Genomic DNA, 27,854 nt, shown 5'->3' on the forward strand with positions numbered 1-27,854 from the left:
TCCATCCCTCACTTAGATTCACACAACGTGGATTTTGACTGACAGAATAGGATCAAGTAGCTGAGATGAGGTTTCTCTGTAGCTCAGCATTTCAGTAAAAAGAATACACTATTACACGTTGGGGCTACTGTGGCAACGGAGATACCACATGGGAAAACGGTAAGAACTTGATTGGTCAGTTTGGGCTGCTTGCGAATTCTCCTACAAGTTGTTCGTTGTGAAGACAACTTTAAGATGAAGAAACAGTCAATAATCACTGTTGCTTGTGTCAGAAAGTGAACAACACAATGTAAACTGGGAAAGTACAATACTACCGGATCATGTACGATACAAGCTGTCGCTCTTTGACCAGGACGGGCAGTTTGTAAAAAGATACAATGGATGCCACTTTCAGGTCATAATCAGGAATGCTGTGTTAAAAAAAAGTTTCCACTTCCCGACAACCGAGACAGAGAGGACCATGAAGTTGAAACAGTCTGCTGAGGTTAAAGAGACACAAGGAGTTTACAGAAGTATTGACATTTTTTATTTTATTTTGGCAACGAAAGCATGTATTTTATGTCTAAAGGCAAATAAAGGTAATGTTCTTTTGTTTCACCTGGAACATCCTATGTTTACTGTAGCCTGGTTTCAACTGCAATGTGTTATACGCTGTGCAGTAAATTCTCAGTGACATCGCTTTCCAGTAGTATGATACTGCCTAATCTGTTTCTTTATGCATTTTATTTCCTTACATTTTGCCTTCAGGGTGATTTTTTTTCTTGTTCTCCAACCAGACGAAAACAGGGATGTGTTCTCACACATGCCTGTTTTTGCTGCAGTGCTGGTATGCAGTTTTTTTTGGAGTCAGCTGTGTTTTGGCATCCATCGCATTTGGTCTGTCAGCGCTGTGTTACTGTGTTGAGGGCTAAGGATGAGTGCATGAGTGTGTGCGTGCATGTGTCTGTGTATGTTAACAGGATGGGGCGTATCCACATGGATAAAAAAAACAAATTCCACATTAATCAAAAACAAATCATGACAGACCGCAGGATCAAAGACCTGTCAGCTTTAAAGATGGCTTCATGCCCTACGAACTTTTGAGAACTCGCATTTAGCTCATCAAGAACTCCACTTCCACCCAGAGAACATGAGAAGAAGGTTCAGAGGCTCCTTTCAAAGGGCTTTCTTTCTCTCTTCTCCTCTTCCCTGATCTCTCTTTCCTCTTGCAAATAATGAACAGACTAAAATTAAGCTCAAAATCTGACCTATATTGTAAGAGCCTGGTCTGAAGCAATTCATCTTTCGAAAAGCTTCTTAAGACAGGAAGCAAGTTCATACCACCAATTTCTTAATTTAAATTGAAGGCAGTGTCATAGCTGACATGGCTGCATTGCCCCAGTCCTCCTCTTTGCTGCTCACTAGTTATTCCAGCTCCTTACACATGTCAACGTCCAACAACACCCTGAGGTTCCCAGAGTACATTGTGTCAGTTCATTTATGGGGCGTGAATTAAGAATGAAACAGTCTGATTTTGTACAGCTAATATGTATTTAGATTATTCCTTATGATACTAAATGGATGTTTTAATGTAACAATACGTTGCTTTGTTAATTTACTCTTCTTCTGAGCTATGATTCATTGTAAACTTGAACTTGGAATAATAATTTGTGTCAAATATATGTTATGTATATGTTGTTTCTACATAAGGAAGTCCAATTACCGTCCGGTAGCCATGATTATGCAAATATAAAAACTGGACACGAAATGTCTTCCACCTCATCATCATCATCATATTTCCACATCACACAGATTGGCTTCAAGGACTAGTTGTGATGTCGCAAAATCTTGCTCATTCGTGCTTACCAGATTTACGGTGAGAAATGTTCCCCCTTTAATAGATTAATGTGAAAACAACCTTCTAGTGCGCATTGATCATCATGCACTGTGAGGGTTAAAAACTCAAATTAAGTAACAACAAGCAAAACAAAGTTTTGAGTGAAGCCCTCTGTAGGAACTTCAACATTGCTTCGACTGATGACACATTTCCAACATCAATGGGATGAACTCAGAAAGAATTGTCAACAATTCCCTCTCCTAGGTTGGATGAGAGTAAAGGTGAGAACCTTTGTGCTGCACGATGTGTCACCATGTCACTGAGTGTCAAAACAAACTTCACGTTGCCCACAACAGACATCCTGCAACATCCTGCCTCACAGGGTTTTTCTCAGGCTGCGCCAAGACCAAACAGACTTGGGTGAGCCACAGCCGGCGCAGTCGGTCAGCTCCACTCAGCGCTCATCTTTAGCGGCGGTTGAGTATCGGACATGTGAACGCTCACAGGCCGAGCGCGAGGCTGCTGTGGTCCCGACATCTGGCTGTGCAGTAGCCACACACAACTGGCCTTGGTGGATTTGATTTTACTTGTAAGGTCATGGTTCAGCTAACACATGCAGCATACGTGGTTTGGTAGTTTTGTTTGTGCTCGTTTTCATAATAGTCACGATGAAGATACTGTTTTAAATAGTCTGGGTGCAAAGGAATGTGTGAGTGACTGTGTTTACCTCTAAGTGTTTATCTCAGTTGAGGGCAGAGTTTTATGGCCAGATCAGATTTATGATGCCTGCTGTGCCCGTGGGAAATAGGGGACAGATGCAGTAACGTATGACATACAGTCCTGTCCTTGCATAGTCCCGTCACGCATCGAGAATCAATGGACCTTTCTAATTGAGGTGGTGCTGGGGAAAAAAATGAATGCTTTCATCAATGTGTTTTGCACTGTGCTGTTCTATAGTGTGTCATATGCTTATGCTATTTTCATGTAACATTATGTTTTCAAGTGCATACTTTATGGTGATTTCTTTGCTTGACAAATCGGTGTGTAACATGACCCATGAAGACGTATTACCTGCTTGCCAGTTGTTGTGCTTCACTGGGATGATACAGCCTTGAGGCCAGAGCAAGTCAGTACTTGACCGCTGTGCTCCAACATGGGCTTTACAGCGATCAAATCTTCATCTTACCCCTGGCTAACCCGGGCTACCTCCCATGAATCCTGCTTTTTATGACCCGGATGTTTAGTGTCGACAAAACGAACATAGTGTGAACTTTGGAGCTCTCAAAAGGCTTCTTGACACCTTGGCAGCCACATATGGAAAAGTCTTATCACAGTGCACACTGGGATTTAATTGTTGCTCTTATAATTCAGCGAATAGATTAATGCATGGAGGTTACACATAACAATGGTTATAACAGGACATTATTGCTACCGTATTTATTGTGGGTTCTGCACAGAGAGACAGACTTATTTTTCTTGAATGCATTTATGGAAGGTTTGCGGGTTATGTTTCTTTCAATGCAGGTCGCAAAAGGGTCAAGGCTCTGACAGCCCTCAGTTTCTGCAATTAACTGGGGAGGAAGCTATTACAAAATACATCTCCAGCCAAGTTTACAGATTTCTGAGAAATGTCTTTTAAAAACCACGTTGAAAGTTCATTGAGCATAATAGCAGGAACGAAAGGGATTTCAAAAGGTTGGTGTACGTCCCTGATTTAACTACCTCTTCTTTTCATGATGGAGAGATGCAACTATTGCAATTGTATGTTTTCATTTGGAACTGAATATGTGTGCTTCAGGCAACATCAAAGTATGTGTATGCTCATCCTAAATGCAGACAGATGACTGTGAACAAAGCTTTGCTGTCCTGGTTTGATGGAGGTGACACTTCATGCTTGATTTCACTGGCCAATCAGGAGCCCAGTGTCTGCAGTTGAAAGGTTAATAGCTCATTAGTCGATGCTCTTTTCATATGGCTGATGATCACCATTGTTTGCCATTGTCACCTGAAGCTTTTTAAGATATCTGAAGAATGTAAATTCTTTTGGAAGAATGAGCAATCAGGCTTGGCATGGTTTTATTTAGGATAAGAGTTTTTGATCATATGCAATTCATCCATTCAATTCTTTTCCTATCTCTGTATTTTGGTTTATACGTGTAGATAATTCATTCATAAGCCGCATTCCAGTAGGCAGAGATATACGTGACAGTATTGATGTACATGCCAGCTGTGCAGAGGTGCGCCTGGGTTTAAGTGTTTTCTTGCTTAACAATTCATTCAGTCGTTCAGACTTTTCCAAAACACATTCATAGGGTTTACAGCCTGGGGCAATTTCTGTCTGACACCATCAATGAGGAATTGAATAAGAGGCTTTTAGAGACGTTCAAAAATAATCTGGCTGCTCTCAGTAAATACAAAAGCAAGTAATACAAAATGTGTTGTTGCAGAAAGACACTTCTCCAGGTCAGAGAAGAGGTTTTCAACAAATAATTTCTCTAAAGAGCTCTGAATAAATGGTGGATCTTAAACTGTGTTAGCTTTTAATCACTTCAAGAGCTCAAATGTAGGGAATTTAGCTTCTTGCCCGATAATATAGTGATTAACTTGAGATTGCATTATTCAGATAATCAAATAATGTCCTTCCCCAGACATAATAATGTAATCATCTATAGAACAGTTTTAGATATGAGAAGATATTGTTACACACTTCTAATTAAAGCCAGATTGTTCTCAAGTGATTCATGATAAGCAAATAACATGTGCATCCATCCCTCTGTAGCTTTACCTTTGCCAATTGCACATACCCCTAAACCTCCCATCTCTGCTGTGGTGCAGTCTGGGTAATCATTAGCAATGTGTGTCTTTGGTACGTCCAGACTGGTCTGGACAGGACAGAAGTGAAGCTATCGCAGAGCAGCTGTTTGGGCTCTTTAGTCTGTAGGCAACAGGACCGGAGGAGAGATCAGGTCATTAAATGAGACGATGGAGTCACTGTCAATATTTGCACAACGCAGACGTTGAGATGAACCTATTAACCCCATCTGAGCGTAGCAGTCAGTGCGCTGAGCTCTCTTTTCTCTTTCCCTCCCTCTGTCTTAATATTTAGGTGTCTGACCATTCTCGCTGACAGGGTTAACTGTGGGGTAACACGATTTAGACTGCTTACAGCTGGAGTTCCTTAGTGTTTACAGGTTCATGCCAGCAGCTTTAAAAAGGTTTTCTGGCCTCCCTGCTGCTTACATTGTCCAGTCTCTATCAACAACACTCTTTAAAGCCCTAATTGGGAATTCTTACTTTTACATGCTTACGGTTGAATGTGCAGAATTTGCCTCTTTTAATCTTCTCAAAATAAAGGCACATTTTGGTCCATTTGAGAATAGCATAGTGTTTATACCATTTCAACATAATTGAAATGCCTTTGTGGCCGTTCAGCTCAGTCAGTTATCATATCTAAATCTTTGTCACTCACTTGAAGAGCAGATGAAAACTCACAGAAGCAGTTTAAACTGACACATTTGCAGCTGACCTGCATTAAAAATAAATAAAAAAGATCTCTTGTCTCCTAGCTATCTCTCTCGCATCATTATATTTTGGCCTCATTACATTTTCAATTGATGAAAAATGAGAATGACTTGAGGTAAACTTATCTTGGCTTGTAGTGATCTGGAGATGAAGCGGAAGTGGGAGGAAATAGGTTGTTTCATCCAATCAGAGGATGCAGGCGATGGGACTTTACAACTGATGAATCAGATAGATTAGAAAGGTATCCTGGCATCTGTTTTAGCAGATAGAGTCTGGGGACTGGACACTTCTGGACCCAGCTGTGTGTTTGTGTGTATGTGAAGCCTTTAGTCGGCGTAAGCAACAATCTCATCCAGCTCTTTTCTGAACTTTGGCCAGTGGAGTGTTTGCTGAAGGTGTGACTCCAGCTTTCCTTATTACAGACTCGAGCAGCCACCAGGACTCTGATCATCAGTCACCGGAGACGGGTTTCGAGGTTGGGAAGACAAACAAAGACACCCACTACAAACATCTACTTCTCGGCTGGCCTCAGCTCCCCATCCACTCTGAAATCCACCGGGGAGACTGGGGCCACCGGCCGGGGTCAGTGAGGTTGAAATAACACAGCTACTTCAGTTTGACCCCTCAATTAGGGCACAACCGCCATCCTTCATTTGATCTGCCAGCAGATATCACGTCTGCCTCTCTGGCTTACTTAGCCCACTGACAGATGAATGCCTGTAATTGGATCTTACGCATTTATGCATGTATGCATGTATACATGTATCTGTACCACCGACAAATCCAGATTTAAAAAACAACTACAAGGAACTGAATGGTGATATTCACAAAATACATGGCATGATTACTGTGCAGCAGTTTCAGTCAAAAACACTAAATGTGGAAGTCCTGTACAGAGGGATTTCTCTCTGTACCGTCACTCGCTGATTCCATGAGAAATCTCCTGACACAGAGACTAATGTTTTAGCAAAGACACAATTTCAAAGACAAACTGATCCAATACATTTAATATCTCCATTTTGGGGTGATTGTCTCTTCATTTATGCGCACGGAGAGGATAATCTCCTTTGCTCACACCAGTATAATGCTTTCAAATCATTTTGGTGCCACTTTGTGTGTAATTATCCTCACGTGCCTGCATGTGCAAGCTCTCACAAGCTCTCTCAAATTATCTGCATATTTTCATCTCCAACTCAAATGTGGGAAGTGTATTTGAAGCCCATAAATGGACCAGCAGCCGTGTAGCCACCTCTCCATGTTTCCCCACATCTCGGCACTGTCACATTTCTCTCTAATTTGGAGGAGCTCTGCTCAGGCCTGAAACACTAGAGAGCGGCAAGACACTCTCCAACTTACTGTTGTATAATTAAAGAAGAAATGTTTGCCTCAGTCGCCTCCTCACACCAGTAGAGAAACCCTTGTTAGATGAGACGGTCTTTGTTGCTGGCTAATGGCCACACAGCTTTTAAGTGAGTCGTGCTAAACTCGCCGATGTTGTATATGACATCAAAGTACTGTAATTACTATTTATAGAACATCTCTGGAATGCTAAACTCTTGAAACTCACTTTAAATTCCCTCTGTTTGGATATCGCTGCAGCTTTCCAATGAGAGCTCATAATGTGTAGATTATCCTGCACACTTTGACAGTATAAGGCACGCACCTGACAAATTCCTGCATATTGTTATTTCATTTTACCACGTTGGTTTTGGCTCTGTTTTTTGTTTTTGACCTAGATGTGTTTATTTGTGCATTCACCACAAAAAAGATTCTAATTGACTTTTCATATGAATTTTTTTCGTGGTTCAAGTCATTTGAACACATTTGGTGCCACCACCGTGTAATGCACTGTTACGAGGTTGTGGCCATTTCACTTATTTCTGTGAGACCAAGTTGAAAAGGAGCCGTCTACCCCCTGGAAGTCCAGTGTGACATGGCCCTCTGTGTCGTTGAAAAGAACTCCTTTCGGGAATGCCAGAACTAACCTTTTAGACAAAAATGAAATAGGGACCATATTAAAGTACCAAATGTTAGGTCTGCTTCCCAAATCCCTCCATAATATTGATGGTACCAGATTTAATGTGTTTAAAAATAGCAGTTAAGATTTAGTTTTCTTTTTTCCCCTATGTAACCACCTCCCTTCTTACTCAACGATTATGACTGAGCCTCGCTGTTGGCACTAAATTATTTACAAGACACTGTTTTAATTAAGTCTCAAGTTACAGAAGCAATGTTTTGAATCAAATATTATTCAGGGTCACTTGGGATGAGTGAATATACACTGTGGCACGGTTAAAAAAAAAAAAACTTTTCTTAAACTTTACTGAAAATAGGCTATATTCTCTCATTTTGAAGTCCATACATGCAGTGCTGATTTTTTTGCATTTAAAACTTCTGGCTCTGTCGCTGCTGCAGGAAACTGTTTCACATCTGTGCTCCGCTCTACAGAGCGTGAGGGATGGGTGATTTAACGTTTAACGTTTTCACATTCATAATTTAGATATAATGCATTAATTTTATGCATGAGTGTGTTTGTAAATCATTTTATGTGTATATGTGAAGTTGTGTGCAATTGTGATCATGTATCTGCACACATCAGATGTGTGTTTCTCATCAACCCCCTTGTCATCTTCATCCTATATGTCTTCATGTCTCCCTGTGAGTTTTAGGCAGTTCTAGGCAGGAAATGGAGCTGGGAGATTCCTTCGCATGGCGGGGGTCTAAGGCGGATGCAAGTGGCAAGATTTAACGGCAGGGGTCATGGGTCAAAGGTGCCTCCAGGTTCCAAATTTGCAACTTTGCCCAGATCCTGTCCGGGCTGCCGTCAAAGTGGGCAGCCAGCCACTCACTAATGTGTATTAGCAAGACAAAGGGTGAGGAGAGGGGCGAGCACAAGATGGGCTTTGATTTCTCAAAGATTTATGGGCGTGATGAAATCAGCTTTGAATAAACTGGGCGCTGCCCATTTTCTTTATCGTTTAGCTACATCTGAAGGCTTCGGGGTTTGTTCCGGGAGACAGACACCCTGGATAAAAAGGCAACAAATCTAAAGAGAAAGAAGAGAGGAGGGCCGCAGCATCCTCTGAAGTCCTCACATGTCCTATTCAAGGACCCATCAGCTGGCCGCACCCCCATTGTATGTGGAGCCTCACCACCATTACTGCTTCACCGGATAAATTCCCAACCGTAGACTTATGGAAATGATCCTGGGATACCAAGAAAAACACTTGACGAGTTACATGTAAATGCTCATGGCTGTTGTTAAAAAGGTGAAATATCCTGGTTTAACAGTGTTGATGTATGTATACAGCCACCAAAGTAAGCACTCAGAGGATGGTGATGAGGGTGGCTTCCCCTCAACCCTCTCTCCCCCATCCTGCATGCCCTGCAGTAAATACTAAGTGCCCCCCGGTGACCCTAACAGTGATAAATAACCCTTAAGGTTAACCACGTTTGAAATGGAGCTGTGAGGCCATTATAGGCCTCCGGAGTTTTCCTGACATCTTCAATATGTTATCTGTATGCCCAGGGACTTTAGCCAGAGCAACATTAACTGGCCTCTCCTTTGTGTCAGGACTAATGGAGATAGGAAAAGCTCTTTTGACCAACAGTCCTGAGAATGTGAATTTAATCCTCTATCTGCATGTTCAGCAGCAATGAACGTATGACATTCACACTGGTTAAATCTGTGCATTCACACCGGATTGTGTGTGCGTGGGTGTGGTTAATTCTATTTTACTGAAGATTGTACTGCAGCCGTGCACATGAGCATACAAGTGTGTGCACAGATGGCGTTGGGTAGTATGGTACCTTGGAGTCTGTTAGGAGGCTAAAAAGAGGTTGGTGTTTATCCTTCACGGCTGCTGGTGATGTCTGTGAACATGTCTGGAGTCTTAAGATGAGCTGATTCCTGTCATGTTGGAAGTGAGATAAAACGAACATGAAACTTTCAAAGCATCAGTATTTCAGCAACACTATACATTTACATATATAAAGACATCTGATCAGGATGTGTTCAGGGGCAGGAAGACAATATAAAAGAAAGGAAAATGTGTGTGTTATCACAGATGAATTAAATTAATTAGGTGTGATTTATAGGATGTATAATGTATATACACATGTTTTTCAATGCTATATAATCATAATCTAACAATTTGTGATTAATACTGTAATGCTTTCTTGATACTAAGACCTTTTCACTATCATACTATTTCATTTATTCATTTATTCGGTTATTCATGACTTGTCAAATGAGACTCAGTGGAGGTATGTGGACTCCAAGAACAATCCTGCAGATGATGCTTCACGGGGATTAAACATTGAAGCGTTCATGAAGTCCAAAGGATGGCGACAAGGACCAGAGTTTCTGCAAAAGGTGGAATCTCAGTGGCCAAAGAACACAGACAAAACGTCAGGAAGTTCTCTTTCCTCGGATGATCCTGAAGTAAAAAAGGATGTGATCGTGAATACAACGAGCATTGGGGGGAAAGTCCCACCAGTAAGCTAATTGAGTACTACTCAGACTGGAACAGCCTGAAAATAGCTGTAGCTTGGATATTGAAGCTGAAAAGATTGCTCTTGGAGATCACTCAAAGAAGAAAGATAACAGATGCAGGACTGCTGCTGAGTAATGATAAATCACTGAAGAACGTGCCATAAACCTAAAGGTTTGACTCGGTGCGGATCTGACGGTAAAAGATATGGACAATGCGGAAATGGCCATATATACATTAGAACAACAGCAACACTTTGCACTGGAATTTGCCCTCCTTGCAAAGGGAAAATACTGGAGAAAAGACCATGCTGGGAAGTAAAGGACTTGTCCACAGTGTCTTACAGGGACCTATCGACAAGCTATGTCTGCTGCTGGAAGCTATAGAGTAGCTGAAGCTGGACAGTAGTATGAAAAAGATGAACTTCATCTATGAAAACAAATGAACGTAATATACAGCTATTTGTGTTTGAATAATGGCTCTATTTATTAATTGCTGTACTAAAAGCAATTAGGGGCTGGAGTGTTGGAGCCATATATTTTTGTTCGATTATAAATCATGTTATATAATTTAATTTGTATGATTTAAAGACTTTCTTTGCAATAATAATAATAATGCCTTTTTCTGTTAATTGTTTATATTAATCTGATTAGGATCAGCTGGCTGGTATAAGAGGAAGGGGCGGGACCGAATATCGGGGTTGTTTAGTTTCTTATGTGGAATGGGACATCGGTATAGTTTTTTGACCTCACGTTAGAACATTAATTTAGGATAAGAGCTGAAGTTAGATTTATGATTTGTTTTGTTCGATTCAATAAAAAATAAATCGACAAAAGGATAGAAATTGAATCAGCGTCTCGAGAGTCATTTTTTGGAACATTTTAACGTGTGAGTCAGGAAAATGAGTCCCGTAACGTGGCACGGAATAAAACAAGGAACAAGGAACAGGACACGACACAGGAAGTTCAGCATTTGTTCTGTACATTCTGTACGATGTACACCATCGACACAGTTTTGTACATTTGAGAGCCGGCCACCATACACTTTATTTCTGGTGGAAACTATAAGACATCAATAAACGGCTTTTGATCAAAGAGCAGAATCCTACTTAAAAATCCACTGTGGTGCCAACGTCTGAGAGGAAGCACGAGAGAAGATTAATGTCACGTTTTCCCAGTATCGTATAAAAATAGAGAGGGAAATATATATATATATATATATATATATCTTCTTCAATTTGGGAGACACATTATATGTTTCGTACCATATGATTTAAACAATCACTCAAATGTTTTTTTCAAAATAAAAACAAATAAAAAACAAGAAAAGTGTGTTTCAGTCTCCACCTAGTGGAATTATAAGCAAAGTGAGCGTTCTCTCAGACTGCTTGGCTGCTTTATGGGCTCAAACACAATGTCACAGATAAGATAAAGACTGCTACCATTTGGTTGTCTTTACACCTGTAGTGGAATGCAACAAAACATTTAGCATTTGTATGCTTCTTTATACTTCGACTCAACTACATGTGAGAGCTATGTATTCCACTAGATTAATTATACTTACAACTTTAGTTAGTTTTGAACTTTGAACTTTTGCTTTGATTCAGATAATTGATACAAATATAATTCAACTAATTACACTAATTATTATAGACTAAGCTGCGGCAGTATAAAGATGTGGAAATGTGTTCTACCTTTACCAGCTGATGAATACATCATTATTCTGAAATGGTTCTGCATAATACTTTTGGTACTATAAGTGTATGTCGTTGAGTAGATTTTGTTAAGTACAGTAAGTACTTATTGTGATGCTTGTGTATTTTTACTCAAGAACAATTTGAAATACAGTTTCCCAATGGTATTAATACGTATTCCACCTCTGAGTGAAAATAAACAGTAATACACATTTCATGGTAATTATTGCACCATTCAGTCTATTTCACAGCAGTATCACATACAGCTGATGAGTAAATAACAGATATACTGCAGTGTATCGGTGTATGTCCTGCAGAATAAATATTGTTTTGAGAAGTTAAACAAATAGTGGGGATATTCTGTCAGGAAACTTGTCAGGCACAGAGCTAGATTGGTGTCTTTTATGAGAAGCTTGGCAGCCAATGATCTGAATATGTCTGATTTGAAAAACATGTTATTTACTTTTCCTCAATGAGATGCTTCTGAACCAGTTTTTATGAACCATTTAACACTTTAATTTGATGTTGTTTTCTGATAGCGGATGATAAGCAAACCCCTCAAACTATAGCCGGATGGTGATATTCGTCATTTCAAAATGTTTACGGTCTCGGTAAATGTAGTGATTTTTAACCTTTCAAAAGCTTTGACGTCAATCAATAACAACTCCTTCTGGATTTAAACTCAACCTAAAAAAAACAATCTTATCTAAATATGACTATGTACTATGTGCAGAACAGCATCCATTTTTCCCTGAGGAGAACATCCTGGTGGTGTTTTGTGTGTAGCAGCTCCACCATGTGGTACAGTTAAGCCATTACAAGTAGCTGCTGGGAACAAGGTCAGTCATGAACATCATGACATACCATACAGTTAATATATCAGCAAGTATAACTTCAGAGTAAAACCACTGAAGAAGAAATATCAGGTAGAGAGGCTCACTGTGTGGTGTGAACACTAAACGTGTACTTTACAGCTGTAAATTGTGCATGTGGCTGGACCGTTCAACAGTAAGAATGATTCATTTCAACGGGTTTATTTAGAAGAATACTGACAAAAATGCAAACTGGGGTTTGTACAAAGCAAATTAATCACAAGGCATGACACACTTGCAACACAAAGTAGGCTATACATTTCAAGAATAGTAGATTAAAGCACCATTTTTCAAAACTAGATTACAAAATGCAAAATCAATTGGCATATCAAGTACAATGATAATTCAGAAAAACTTCATGAGTTTATTAAGACTTCTTATTGTTGTTGTTTTTTTTATTTCTGTAAAGTTTTCATTTCCTTCAAGAACAACACAGATATTCCTAGTAAGGCACGTGATTCAAAGCATTGGACACTCAAAAAAAAGAGAAAATTTAAAAAAAAAGATTGATACTCTGGCAGATTAAGGGGGATCTCTTTGGCACAGCTGCATGATTTGTGAGAGACAAAAAACTCTATCACGTAAAATGAGCATGACAATGTTAACTTGACAACACTATGTACAAAATGTATGTAAAAATGTTATAAATATGTCTAAAAACCACAGACACTATGTACATCTTTGTACTGAAGCAAGGCAGAGATTACTCGTCTTTGTTATCACACGTGATGGATTTGTGGAAGTCGGGTGCCAGCATGCAACAAGAAATCACTGTCGCCAACACATTTATAAACACATTTTGAAGACAATCTGTCACTGCAGGAAACTTGTAGTAACACTGTTAAAATCGACAAAGCGAACAGGTGTGATATATTTCAGCATTTGATGGGGATTTAGTGGATACTGAAATACAGCTAAATGCATCCCCAGCAGTGATAAATATCTCCATTTAGTGTTGAAAATGATTGGTGACACATGCACTTGTGTTGTGTTGTTGGGATGTCAGTCTATGGTCTGTGGGCAGTAGGCACAGTGCGATGTTGTTGTAAGGGGTCACCTTACTACCCCTCCTCTTTTCTCCTCTGCTCTCTCTCTCATTCTTTCTTCCTCAGGACGATATAAATGAGCCCGCTGACGAGACACATAGGGAAAGCCACCCAGGCCAGCACATACGCGTAGCCGAATTTTGCACCGGATCCGTCATCCGGACTCATCACGGTGTAGATGATTGCCGCGCACATCACGAACACACCTAGGAGAGACGAGAAAGAGAGGTGAGGGGGATCTGAACGCAAATGCAGATGACCTCACTACTCCACCCACATCTGCTCAGGGTGTGACCCGCCGGCGTGTGATGACGTCATACTCACTTGCCAAGATCTGGAAGATGGCTGTGAAGAAGAAGCGTCCGCCCTTGACCAGTTTGAACAGCTGAAACACGAATGCAATGAGGGAGAAGAAGCAGAAGAGCAGGGACAGGATCATGAGGGCTTGCACCGCCTGGATCCAGTCTAGAAGACAAGATGGAGAGCATGAATTTAAATAGTCATAACGTTTCTATATCAAAGACAATAAAGGCATAACTTAGGCAGTTTTTTTTCTCCCGGGAATGCTGACAAACCTTCATTGCTGGCTGGCTTGCAGTGGTAGCCTCCATTAGTTGTCATACAAGTGTACCATAGATCCGTGGTGCTATCCCCACCTATAGTCCAGGCCTGGTAAACACAACAACACAGTGACATTAACATACACTGCAGCATCTACAGCACAGCCCAGGGCTGTAACATCCAACACCAATAACAGTTAATAAGCATTACAATGAAGCAGTTATAGTATTGCTTATTCACATCATGCCCATGTTCTATTCTGCTTTACGTTCACACCCAAGATTGAAGAGGGAAAGTGAAACAACTTACGCTGGCTGCTGTCGACACAATGAGAAGAACCAGAATGATTAAGTGCAAAACAAGCACTCCGAGCAGGAAGAGCAGCATTTTATCTTTTCAAGTAGATCTAGAGTGATACATGAGACAAAAATGAGTCAATCCAGATGAGTTTAACGTCTCTTCAACACAAAAAAAAACAACGTTAGGCGTATAAACTCTTTTGGACGCTAGAGGGCGCTATTTCCTCACTTTTGCACCGACCGCAGTGTTTACCTCAATGTGAAAGTATCCCCTTACACGCTAACGTAGAAAGAAGGAAGGAACTTTAATTTCTTCCTGATGGGGCTAAAATGGTCAATGTTGAGTTTTAAGTCAGGCTGAAGTTATGAAACTAAATCGATTCTCGAGCTGATTTCAAGATTTGTTTAACTTGAGATCCATCCTTACGAGTCCCAAAATGATGTAATTACAACTCATTGATTCGGGCGACGCGTGTTTGCATAACGAGAGAAGTGAGGGAGTGAGAGACGAATTAATGCATGCTGCTATGAAAACAAACGCGAGCCATCTGCACGAGAAACATTCCATCGTAGTGGCGCCATGCGCGAGCCTCGAGCTTTAACTCCAGTACACATATCTGCATCTACAATAGTGATACACGCGCGACTTATGCAGGTAACGTATAAACACGTGGTATAGACACAGAGCCATTGAAAGAAAATCCAAAAAGTCGATTTAAACTCCAGGGGTGACGTCCTGTTGTGATTCGAGAAGAAAAAAATAGTAAATAAAAAAAAACTTGGTTTACTGACTAAAACAAAAGGAAGTTACTCCAACTTACAAATAGGCAAAGCAAGAAGGTTTGTATCCGAAAAAAAGGGAGTGCTGGGAGTTGGGACGAGTATCAGCGAGGTTCTGCTTCTCTCGACTTCTTTCACTGTAGCTACTATTCCAGATGTGGCGCACACGCCCCAGTCAGACTTCCTCCGCCCGAGAAACACCGCCCTGCAGGCCCTGCACGTCACCAGAGGCCCGTCCTAAACGTTTTTTCTTTTTCTTTTTTTTCTTCTTCTTCTTCTTCTTCTTCTTCTTCTTCTTCTTCTTCTTCTTCTTCTTCTTCTTCTTCTTCTTCTTCTTCTTCTTCTTCTTCTTCCTGTGGAAGCCTATCATCTGGATTGTTCTTAAATCCACAGGATTGTGTGGAGATTCCTATGTGCAAACCGCAAAGCCTTAAAAACAAAAAATGTAAGTGTAACTGTCTATGCATTTATGCCCGAAAAACATCCATTATTTCACTACTAGTAATAAAACATAATTATGACATAATCATTTAAAAATCCAACGGAGGCATGTCTGTGATTCTCAGTAATGTTATGATATATTTCTAGTGATTATTCCCTATTATAAAGGCCTGATCCTGCATACCAAGGTGTGAACTGTTCTGCAATATATATGATTATGTTTTATTCTTTATAGGCCACACCTGAAATCCTAACAATCGGACATTGAGGATGGCTTGATGATCTTTTTCCAGATGGTTGAAGGTGGCTGGACAGCACTATGACCTTCATTGACTGGCAGAACTCAAATGTGCACACTATGCTTCATAAACCATGTCCAGAAGTGTTCTGTCCAGATGGTGTGTGTGTGTGTGTGTGTGTGTGTGTGTGTGTGTGTGTGTGTGCGTGTGTGTGTGCGTGTGTGAACAGACCAGCCCTCCTGAGGCCCCGCGGTATGCCCAGAATGCCTGTGTGTGTGAAGCAGTTCTGCTGTTTACTCCTGCGTCTGCAAAGGGATGCGAGAGTCTGTCCAGCGCCATATGGGAGTTAACACAGTGCAATGTTTCGGTCATGCTAAATGGATGGAACGGCTTGGCTCTCTATGCACACATGATTCAAGGATGAGTGACCAAGATCGCCCGCCGTGGCTCTGCATCCCTCATTACACTGTGGTCTCAGGCCATTGCCTCGCAAGTGACAACGTTGTAAACCAAATCAGAATCCCAATGACAGCAGTGACAAAAGCACACATTTGGTGTTTTGAAACCACCCGAGTACAAACATGATAGTGATCAGCTCTCTCTCTCTCTCTCTCTCTCTCTCTCTCTCTCTCTCTCTCTCTATCTCTCTCTCTCTCTCCCTTGCAGTTTGTTGGCGCATCAGGTGGATTCCTGTGGTCTGTATTAGTAAACATACGAGGGGAGGAACTGTAAGCTGCTGCCCAGGCTCGCTGTGGGATGATCTCTGGCAGAGCTGGAGGGGGTAGAGAGAGAGAGAGAGTGAGAGAGAGAGAGAGAGAGAGAGAGAGAGAGAGAGAGAGAGACAGACACTCAGCTGGACGTGATGCTGTTTATGAAGATGTAATTGGTGCAGTGGTCGGGTGGAAGGCAGCGCCAGCACCAGCAGCAGGGTGAGAAGTCAAACCTGGCTGCCCAGCTGGAGCAGGTGTGTGTGAGGAGACTATAAATGTCACAGCAGTCGAACACTCCTCTTAATCAGCGGAGGATTCACACACAATGCTAAACTGTTACTCACAAAGTGGATCTATACAGAGCAGAAAAGTAAAAGGACGGTTCTGTTTATTTCCTTTGAACTAGAAATCCATGTAAAGAGGAGCTCAAATGATACGGCATTTGTGATACACTCCCCAGTAAATGAAGCTTCACTGCAGTGAACCACAAAGTGCTCCACCTTTTCTTCTTTTTTTACCACAGCTTTATTTGTTTTAATAAGCACTGATTAGATCACTACATTGTGGTTGGATATTTAATAACATTCCTAAAAACATGTACATATTGCCTTTTTAGTGAATCCCATTTTTGTGAAGACACTATAAAAGATGTGTGGGTGTGGTTTCTCACATTTTACCCTGCGTGCTTATTAGTGCCAATCCGTTTGACTTAAACACATCGTGCTGTCATTGAATGCTCAACCAAATCTTTGAATAGTTATGATCTGTCCAACATGGCTGAAAGCACTGGAAACCATCCGAAACCATTGACCCTTAAACCCATTAAATGAAAACTCCTCTTCTTTTCTTCTCTTGAAAGTGTGGGATTACAAAGCTAACAGGCAGGAGTAGCTCGGCACCAGTAACTTTAGTCACAGCCATTGTGGCGAAGCCGCAGTTGAAATTTAAAACCGACACACCCTGCTTTATTGAGGGATTCACCAGGTGAGCTATTTCAGAAAGCTGGTCATTTAGACTGTTAAAGGTTTGTTGATGTAAACTGGAGTATTTTCTGTTTCTTTAAATGGACCTCATGGTTTGTGCAAAAGAGTTGCAGTACTGTTTAAACAGTACCTCAAGCAAAACAGCTGACCCAAATCAAAACCACAGAGGCGTCATTGTGATGTAAGAGCTGTTTAATGAAACTGCAAGTTGTAACACTATAAAACATTGGGCTGTGACTTTATTAGAAAAAAATCTGTTTAATAGGAAACCATATAATACATTTAAGATAATACATGTACTGTGTGGATAATGAACATGTCGCTGTTATTCACAATGATACAATTATAAATGATTTTGTTATTGGCTATATGGCCACTGAAATGTGTATCTACATTGTATATAACTACAATGTTTTTGGATATGTGGTGAGGTGTTGAGGCCTGTGAGACAAGGTGATGTGCTAACTTTCAGTTTTCTTTTTGGCATTAATGCAAATTGCGTCAGGTTTATGTTTGCCTATTCAAACCCACAGTAGGTCAGTGCATCTCAAGTCAAGTCCAGACTTGTGTAGCAGTGGAGGTGTATAGTCGTAATGGCTTGCTGTTTGGTGACAGAATGAGTCAGCCTCAGTTTAAGCCCGGCCCTGGTATCCAGCGCCAGACAGCAGGAGGGGCCAAATGACTCACTGTTGCAGCTCCAATAGCAAACGCAGGACTGAGAGAGGGGTGAGATAATTAGGAATTAGGTTTTGGTTTTGGACATGACCTGGGCTTGGCTGCTTAGAATACGTCTTAGTGGGACAGATGGACATTCAATTTCACTTGTGGGAATATGAAGGAATGGTGGAACGCCTCATTTCTCCTTCACGTATGGAAGCCGCTGCCAGAAAAAGAGGAAACACTAAAGCTCTGAAGTCAGTCTGGTCAAATGTCATCTGTAGTAGTTGACAACGCCTGTCCATAAAAACATAATCCTTAAGATATCTTACTGGAACATCTCTGAATCATCACAGCTGGAAAGCGATGGGAACTACTCTCTGCACATAGCTGCTCAGAGAGCTTCAAACTTTTGATATAGCTTGTGTTTGTTTGGCCTGTATGTGTTTGATTCAAATGCAGTGTCAAACGCATCCCTCAAGTCTGCTTGAAACCATAGACGGCGACATTCCTCCTGCAGATGCATTCTCTGCTTTCCAGGATGCTCTCTCTCTTTCGCTGTGCTGCTCGATTCTCCGGGCTGAAGTGGCCTCTCTGTTGCTGCTCTTAGTGTTTGTGTTTCACCACATCGTGACTATCAGATAACATACCACAGACCACGCAGGAGGAGCTGGAGCGAAGCCCTCCAGAGCCAGACCTACGTTAAAGGATGGCACACTGTGAAGCTGTTCGCACACAGTGACACTGGTGCTAGACAGACAAAATGCACTCACAAAAAGACAAGCTCACTGCTGACCAGGCCTTTAAACTACAATATGCAATGTCTGCTTTACAATCAAAAGCATTTCGGCTATGTGTGAAAGCCACATGCAGGTATGTGTGCAAGTGTGAAGCAGGATCACATTAGAGCATCCGTGCCGTGCGTGCCCCGTCTCACCTGTCCCATTTTAAACTCCGAAGCTCCAAAATGGACCGTGACCGAGATGAAGATCTCCATTGGTTGGGCGCTAAATCAGATAAAGCAGGCGAAGATGTTAAAGAGGGGAGAAGGCGTTGTTTCTATCCCTTTAAAAACAGGCCTTTCCCTTCTTGTGAAGGAACAACAACCAAATAAATCAGAGACATACGGCATGAGAACTCCAGATTGTGGCACCCTAGTGATCCTTAACATGTGCTAATCATTAGCCCCTGGCTTCCTGTTGGAGCCGATGTCATCAGCACACACATCCCAACAGGCACGACCAGCATACAAACTGTTGCTTCAAATCAGAGTGAAACTGGCCTCTGGGGTTTGGAATGGAGCAATAAAAGCTCTGAAAGAATTTGAATCGCCTTGCTTTCATTTCTACACAGTTCTCGCAGTTCTGCTATCTACAGATACATATCTAAATATATATATATATATATATATATATATATATATATATATATATATATACTCCATGTTGGTTCATTTGAATTCCAATTGAATGTCAACACTCATGGTCATATGATTCAGTTGCTGATCAGAAGCTAAAATCCTCTTAAACTCCCAATAATTCTTCCTCTTGTTAGCAGTGGTTTTCCCATTCCTGCTGGGCTGCTATCTTTTCCAAGCAGTGTATCTATGCTCCTGTAACCGCTAACAGTGCAGCACTTCCTGTACAGGCTGCCAATTTTGACTCTATGTGAAGGAAGATGTGCGCCAGTGAATATTTTCTTTCCTTAAGTGTTGCCAACACGTTGTCACTTTTGTAAATGTGGTCTAACTGGAGAATAAGGAGCTAGCTCACTCTAATTGCCTATTATGTGTATTATCTAAGGCATTCACTTGTTTTAGCTTCATATAAGTGATACACATAGCTGCGTCTGGTGTCAAAGGTCACGATAAGCCAATGAAAACACATTGAGCTCATTTACTTGTGTTTATATGGCTAGCAGTGGTAACTGGTACACTCTGAGGTCATCAGGAGGTTACATGTAAGGCATTGGCTAGTATCAAGTCTGTGTAAAACAGTTGGGTGGTGAGTCAACATATTATTAGCAAAGGGACAGCTAGTAAACAGCTAGTTGTTGTCTTGTGTGAAAGAAAGGAAGCAAAAGAGAGAAAAAAGGCCATCCCTAAGAATGGTGCTGAGTGAGTTTTATCTCTGTCTACATCTGCCATCTTAAGTTATGAGTCAGTTTACTCGCTCGACAATAAAAGTGTGTGGGGGCGTGGCTTATCTCCATTCCTTATAGCTGTGAAAAGAGCTATCATTTCCGCTATCAACCATGGAACAAATAACCATTATTTCTGCGTTATACTTGTTGTGGAAGTCCCAAAAACGTCGGAACATCAAACGCCCTCATGTTAAGGTTCATAACACCATCCGTAGCCGCACACAGCTTGGTGAATTTCACTGACTTCTCCAGGAACTGCGGCTGGCTTATCTCCCCAAAAACAGTTACCGTTTCCGCCATCCACCATGGAAATAACCACTAGTTCTTCTTTATACTTGTGTAAATTCCACATACGTTGAAACATCAAACTCCATCGTGTCTGGGTTCATAATATTACCCGTAGACCCACAACAGCGTCTGAATGACGGCCGCTACCAGCGCTACTTCAGGCTACTTCAGGCTACTTCAGGCTACTTCAGGCTACTTTGGTGTGAACGCTGCATAAGAGATGGCTGGTCAAACTTGGTTGCTATTGGGGAATGTGGTGATACACATACACAGCAATGGCTATCCACTTACTGTCTAGTGGCCTGGCCAAAGGAAGCTGTGGCCGTGCCGTAAAGCCCGGCTTGTGGCAGATCATCTGTGTTGTACGTGCGCATCTGTCAGCATCGGTCTGGACTGCAGCCCAAGTAGCCACTCACACACCATGTGCACACAACCCACTGAGCTCCTCTCAGTGGAAGAGTGAAGGAGGAGGTGAGAGGCATTGATAAATGCTGGCGGACAGAGATGCACCAGCATGCGGTACAAATCCCCACATGGACATAGCACGCAATGGAAAACATCCACAACTTCAACAATGTTGGTTTCATGGCGATAACAACACATTTTTCGAACACTAAGATCAATCCAAACATTTAACTGCTAGCAGTTCTGATGATGGCAAACTGTCGGTCAGTTACTGAATTATCTGTTTGATGAATTGAGATTCAATTTTGTACATACATGCATTGTCCCCAGATGATGAATTATAATTACTTTGATGACCCCTTGACCGTTCCTCTGTAGCACCACAAGCAGATTCATATTTCAGTTTTTTTAGTGAGATGTCTCAACATCTATTACCTTAAAACATGGTACACACATTCATGTCTTTCTTAAGATGAATTGTCATAACTTTGCAGATTCCTTAACTTTTCATCTAATCACCGTCTATCATTTCAAAATTCTCATTTGTCCAATTGTTGTATAAGATGACATACCTGTAAACTAATGCCACTCTCATAAGCCTCATCTGTGTTTGGTGCCAGTTAACAAATGTTAGCATGCTATCATGCTAATAAGACAGTGACAGCTTCACAGAACTGCATGGCTATATACTTATTACCGTCTTAATACCCTTTTCACATGTATAGGAAGAAATAGAAAAATAGATGGGTAGCAAACAATAACTTCCATAACTGAGCAACAGACAGAAAAGTATGTTGCCCCAGAAACCCAGACTTCAGCTAAGAAAAATCTCAGGAGATCTTATTCGATTGTGAAATTTTATCATTAAAATGTAGTGCATAAACAAACCCACAGCCACTGCTTATCATGAAGGATGTGTCCAAAATAAAACAAAAACTGTACAGATTAGCTTGAATATAAAGTAACTGCAGAACAATTGAAAGAGTGTTTCACATATATGAAGGAGGCACAGCAAGAACAGCTTGATCTGCAGACTGCAGCCTGTACTACTCCAGCAGGATTCAAGACATAGCAGATCCCACCCACTCCTCTCCCAGCCTAACCTCGCTCTGCAGAGCGATGAGAGACGTTGGGATGTATTGTTATGCTTTATGCATTCCAGATGAGACCATAGCCTGTTCCCCCACCCATATGAGTGCTTCAAAACATGTGCTCTGCTTCGTTCTTTTATTTAATGAATTTCACTCTTGCATGACAGAAAGAAAAGTTGGGTGTGGTCAGAAACAACAAGCAGTGTTACAAACAGAAAACAATCTATACATTCTCAACATTTCACTTTTTTAAAGCACTTTCCTATTTTTTTTCTTTCGAAACAGAAAACGTTTGGAGATAAATGACTAATAAATATGGCATCAGCCATCATTCAAGACCAAAACATGAGGTTTAGATCGTGCAAGCGGAAAAATTACATTAAATCCCGTTCTTGGCCATATGGTGTAGGCAAGTGGTGAACTCAGAGAAGAAAATATAGCATGGCGGTGAGGGGGGATGGGATGGAAATACTTAATTGGAAACAGAGGTTGTTTTTATATTCTTCCATAATAAAGTTACCCTTCAAAACAATTACCTGGGCTCTCGTTACAGTGGGCCTACAGTACAGTTTAATCCTTGTTAAAAAAACTGGGCTACTGCAAGTACTCTTTTGGAACTCTTTTGGGCTTAAAAATTAATGTATATCATCAAGTACTACACTTACTTACTTACACGTGTGAACTACACACAAAAGCAAGCACAAACTGGATATGCATTTTCATGGAAAACAGTGTCACCACAAACTAAATCTCTGTCTGTCACACATACACTACACATATAGTAACAGTGCAGCTCACAACCTAAAATGCCACTTTGGGGATGTGGGGGTTTTCCCAGGAGCATATTTAATTCTCTGAGGTCATGCTTGGGTTTGTAGATCTCCAGTCTGTAAAAACTACACACATGGCTGGGGGGGAGCAGGGCGCTGGCCAATTCCAGAGAATCACCAGACTTAACTACAGTGCAATTGTTGCACAATGTATGACTGGAAAATGTAGCAAAAAATTGAAACTCTGTGTCGACGGTAAAAGTTTTTCCCTTCACATCAATGTATTAAAAAACCTCGGTGTCGAATAACAGGTGGCGAAATGCCAAGTAGTGTTTCGGTTTCATTATTGAATTTAACTTTCTGTGGTTCCTCCATTTTGACTGATTGATTATCAGTGTTACAGTAAAAGCCTGAAAGTGACCAGTGCTTGTTCCAAATGGAACTTGCTGGTGACCAGGAAATTCCAAATTCTATCAGCAGTTCTTTCCATTGAGTAGCCTTTTCTCTTAGTGTGTGTGTGTGTGAGTCGCTGTCTGGCTGGCTCTATTCCTTTAGTGAGAACCGATTGGACAGGCAACAAACGACAGGCGACTGGAGCGACTATAACACACACACACAGTGACACTCAGTGACACACACACTTCGGGCCACCCTGGTCACACCCAAGGCATCCCAAGCACGCAAGGCCAGGCACTATCACAGTGGTCTCTAAACATGCCTACGGCTCTGTGGGTGAGTCACTCTCACTTTGTGTGTGTGTGCATGGGCACATCCGCGATAGAGGGGTCAGTGTTTGATAGTGTTCAAAATGGCAGCACTGAGAGGTGTTCCAGATGTAGTGCTGGGATATACCATGTGTTTCTGATGAAGGGCTCAGTTAACGATTCGATTAGAATGGATATATAGGGCTGTGACAGTGGGCTGAGTGTCTCTTCTCTCTCCTCCCATCCCAGGGGCCAACAGCATGGTGACCTCACCCTGCCTCCACCCCACACACTCCCCTTCCTGACTTGCCCAGAGTAACACAGCTGGAGCATGCAGCAAGCAGGAGAATAGAGAAAGAAAAAACCTGATTTGGATGATTACTAAACCATTCCCTCTCTATTTGTTCCATCCTGCTCTGATTCACATTTTGTCCAACCTCGCTGTTGCTCACCAAGTCGGTCAAACACCCACGTAAGCACTCTTTGCATTCTTGAACACACACACACATACGCACTCCTTTGCTGTCAACATGACGTTTTTCTGGAGATTGTGGTGTGAATGAGGCAGTGCTTCGCTTGAAATGAATCCGGTACAACTTTCATTGCCTCTTTGAGGATCCGAGCGAGCTGTCAATCGAAGTAAACGGCTACAGATGGAAAGGGTGGAGAGGGCTTTAACCAGGCTTTACCATGCTGGATATACCGCTGAAAGGCAATTGTCTGATACGGGAAAGCCAGAAGATGGCTTCATGCTCAGCAGCGTCTTCCGAGCTCAGAGACAGACACGCCTTGACATCACATGCGAAGCATCACCTCGAGTGTTTATGTTTAAAATAAACACAGCAGATAGATTGCAATTTCAAGCCTACATCTACCCTGAGAGAAAAAATGTCTTATGTTAGATGTGAGAACGTTAAGGTTGTTTAAGAGATCATAAAATTGTGCCTTGCTGTTTTTGACGTTGGTTTTTATCCAGCATTTGAATGAACATTGACACTTATAGCACACATGCCTCCAGGACGGTGACTGTATCGGTGATTACCACTGCTGTACAGCCTTCTTCTCCAACTTCTGTTATCCAACATGAAGCGAAAAGGAATACAGGGGTGAACTAAATATGTGGTAATTTAAATATGTTGCACATTATTGCAGCATTGTACACTCTGTATTTAAAAATCACTCTCCCATTTTGCACATCCTCTTCTGCAGTCAGCATGCTGAGCTGTTTATGAACTCATACAAATCACTTCTGAGTTGTTCTATTGAAGCAACATGTAAATCCAGCCCAAATCAATCTTTGAATAATCACATACAAATAAAATAAACACAATTCAACCCAACCCAACCAAAAAGACAAACAAACACACACGATACATCTGTGTATGGTCTGCTGGCTCTGATTGTCAAACTTAGGAGGAGCAGGATGAGGAGGACGAGGAGGAGGAGGAGAGTCAGAGCCTGGCCGGCGGGATGACGAAGAGAGCCAGCATCGGCCGGACTTTTCCCCCTCTCCTCTCCAGCTCAGCCCTGAGGGAACCGTGACCAGAGGGAGGGGAGAATAAACTGGATGACGGAGTTGTTGAATGGAGGACCAACACCCAGTACAGTATGTTTAAAAGTCATCTCCCCACATGGAGCTCTGGGATTCTTCACCCTAGTGCTGTTTTCTATCTCCAGACACACCCTGATTTATGATGCTGTTGAGATTTGATAGAAGTGAATGAGCTTAAAGCTGCTGCAGTGTTTCCACTCGTTGAGGTTACATGAAAACAGGAAGGTGATGGAGTGTAATGGAAAATCTGTCTGATTGGCTCTGCTAGAGCTGATATTTACTGGTGCAATATTAAATCACTGAGGTTTAGTCCCTGTGAACAGTGGACACTGTTTTATAAAGCTAACAGAGGAATGCACAGAGGCCTGAACACAACGCTTATCCCCCTGGCCAAATATGAAGTGAGAAGTGAGTGAGGAATCGTTTATATACTCCTTAATATAGCGATGATGTCATAGCTATTCAGTTGCATTTCTTGGTATCCTCTTTGACAGTTATAAGTGCAAAAACGTTCAACTTCTAAACTAATAACTGCTCAAATAGACTTTTATCTAAAGTACTTTTGAGGTGGTTTGGGCAAAACACAGTGATGTTTCGAATTGTACTTTGTATATGCAAGGCTATATATATATAAACTTCATGCACTGAAATAAACTGAATGAATGAATGAAATGCGTTGGACAAAAGGAGCCCCTTATTTCCAGATTATCGTCAGGCATCAATCTGTGAGACTGTCCTTCAGTTCCTTCTGCCCCTGCAGTGAATGTGTGGCACTGGTATCACTCATTATGTCGTGAGAGTGGGGATATTAAGTTGAAGAAGGACTGGCAGGTCAAAGTTTAAATCTGGCCTATGGGATGTGACCCTTTGTGATCCCTCCCTTCCTGATCATTTGAGTATTTTGCTCCACAGTGGGCATGCAGTATCTCCTAAACAAGGAGGGCTTTGTGTGGACGAACAGCCTCTGTTGGGAGGGAGCCAAGTCCATGTTGGCAAGGATGTACCCTCGCTGTGTGATCAACATCTTAAGCTTCTTTTTATCTATCCTGGGTTCACTGAGAAATTGACTGTTCCCTTAACCTCCCAATGCGCTACATCCAGAGATGAACAGAAAACACATAGTTTATTTGTGTGTGGAACTCTATTAACTCTAAATGTAAGAATTCTGTTGTTTGAATTTTAAGTTAACAATAACTGCTTAAAACATGGCGTGAGGAAGTTGACATTGCACAGCAGCCTAAAGGTATGGGTGTGCAGAGGAGTGTAGCATGTGTGGGGGTATATAAGTGCTCTCCTTCCTTAAGTGTCAGGCAGCACAGGCCTTGGAAGGGAAGTGGCGTCTGGCAGACTTGAGGGGGTGTAGAGCCCCCAGCCCCATCCTATGTGGTCATGGCTGAATGCAGGCCAGGCCAGACCTCCTGGGGACGCACATGGCTGCAGGAACCGCTCTTCTTCTTCGGAGTGAGACAGGGTCAGCAGAGCAGCGCACAGATGGAAAGAAGGAATGCAAAATGAAGGGATGAATCATTGTTTCTATGGCAAGAATGTGTGATCCGTGCTCACATTGTAGTTCAACAAACTCAGTGCAGAATCATGGTGGAAGTTGACTTTATGATCAGTTAATTTTGAAATACTTTGAAAGAAATTATTAATCCGGCTGTTTGTTTGTTCATAAACAGCAAAAAGAAAATTTGAACCCATGGTTTCAGTCCGGTGAGCCACAAGGGGATTTAACATTTGTGGCTCTGCGGAGTGGAAAAACATATTTTAACACTGGAGATTTGTATTCTAGCCCAAAGAATCTATGACACAATCTCCAGGTTCATAAAGGAAACTAGTTGCTCAACAACTGGGGGAGAACGAGGGAGACAGGAGCTGTGTTTCCTTTGGAATAACTTTTCCATCTGAGAAAGCCATGCCCACATTCTAGCATACATGCAACAATCCCTGAGCGGGGAAGACGGCACCGATGTTAATAGGAAGGGCTAATTTTTCAGTCTTCAGCTGAGGTATCTGAAGCTCTTTAAGGCAAAGACATCGGAGAGGTTGTGCGTACTCCCCGCTCCTCCTCTCACCACGTGCGTGTGGTCTACTGCTGCCGGGCCTGCAGTTCCAAGGTTTAGAGGTCAAGAGGTCAGCACTGGGGACTGGAATGTTTATGTTCGCTGCTCCTGCTTACACCAATATCCGTGGTGCTGCGTCTTGCACTCCCAGGAATACCTCAGCCTTACTTTGAAGACACAAAGGGGAAACAAAAATGATAATATTTGTTGGTTTGACTGTCTTAAAATGTGTTTGGTTACTTAGCAGACTGAAATAAACGCAGATGTAGAGCATAATCAATAAAAAGACAGCCTGGAGTACTAACATATACGTGATGAACATCAGTGATAATAACTTTATGAAATACAGTCAACAACAGACAACTTTAACCTCCTCCTCCAGAAGAAAAGGTTTATTTGAATAAAAACCTCAATGAATGCATTGACATTAAGACAGATCTGCCTCCCTGGAAGATACATTTTGTTCTTGCCAGCTTAAGAATGTTACTTGGCACAGTTCAGAGTATATGCATCTTCTTGAGGGCGGGCCTTTCTCACTGGGCTTACTGTGTGCCCTCCCAAATTCTGTGCATACATTTGGTCAAAGATATGTGCATCAAAGCATGGGAAACGATGTCTGGACGCCATCCAGTTTTTTCATTCTCCCCTCCAACCACAAACACACAGTTGGGGCTTTTGACCACGGTACTCGCTTTTCAGTTTAGCGCCAGCAAAACAACCACACACA

General features: G+C 41.7%; 1 protein-coding gene across 2 annotated transcripts; it reads right to left on the reverse strand.

Annotated features, from left to right (window-relative positions):
• Positions 1-12,542: 12,542 nt before the first annotated feature.
• On the reverse strand, positions 12,543-15,391 carry LOC306749360 (peripheral myelin protein 22-like). Of its 2 annotated transcripts, none has more exons than XM_079232640.1 (5): positions 15,124-15,391; positions 14,313-14,409; positions 14,018-14,111; positions 13,767-13,907; positions 12,543-13,648 (listed from the first exon to the last, which is right to left on the reverse strand). In XM_079232640.1, exons 2-5 carry the CDS (start codon positions 14,388-14,390, stop codon positions 13,491-13,493), a joined length of 471 nt encoding a protein of 156 aa, XP_079088766.1. In that variant the 5' UTR covers positions 14,391-14,409; positions 15,124-15,391; the 3' UTR covers positions 12,543-13,490. The 2 variants fall into 2 exon arrangements, with proteins under 2 accessions (XP_079088766.1, XP_079088767.1); XM_079232641.1 differs by lacking the exon at positions 15,124-15,391 and adding an exon at positions 14,556-14,567.
• Positions 15,392-27,854: the final 12,463 nt, after the last annotated feature.

The sequence above is a fragment of the Taurulus bubalis genome (assembly GCF_910589615.1).
Source record: "Taurulus bubalis genome assembly, chromosome: 17".
NCBI lineage: Eukaryota > Metazoa > Chordata > Actinopteri > Perciformes > Cottidae > Taurulus > Taurulus bubalis.

What these genes read in the sequence shown, in the direction of transcription:
- LOC306749360 (XM_079232640.1), bottom strand. Translation starts at nt 14,390, where the DNA reads ATGCTGCTCTTCCTGCTCGGAGTGCTTGTTTTGCACTTAATCATTCTG. An exon ending in TTGTGTCGACAGCAGCCAGC is followed by an intron (nt 14,112 to 14,312) that starts GTAAGTTGTTTC and finishes TGTGTTTACCAG; the next exon opens with GCCTGGACTATAGGTGGGGA. An exon ending in CAAGCCAGCCAGCAATGAAG is followed by an intron (nt 13,908 to 14,017) that starts GTTTGTCAGCAT and finishes CTTGTCTTCTAG; the next exon opens with ACTGGATCCAGGCGGTGCAA.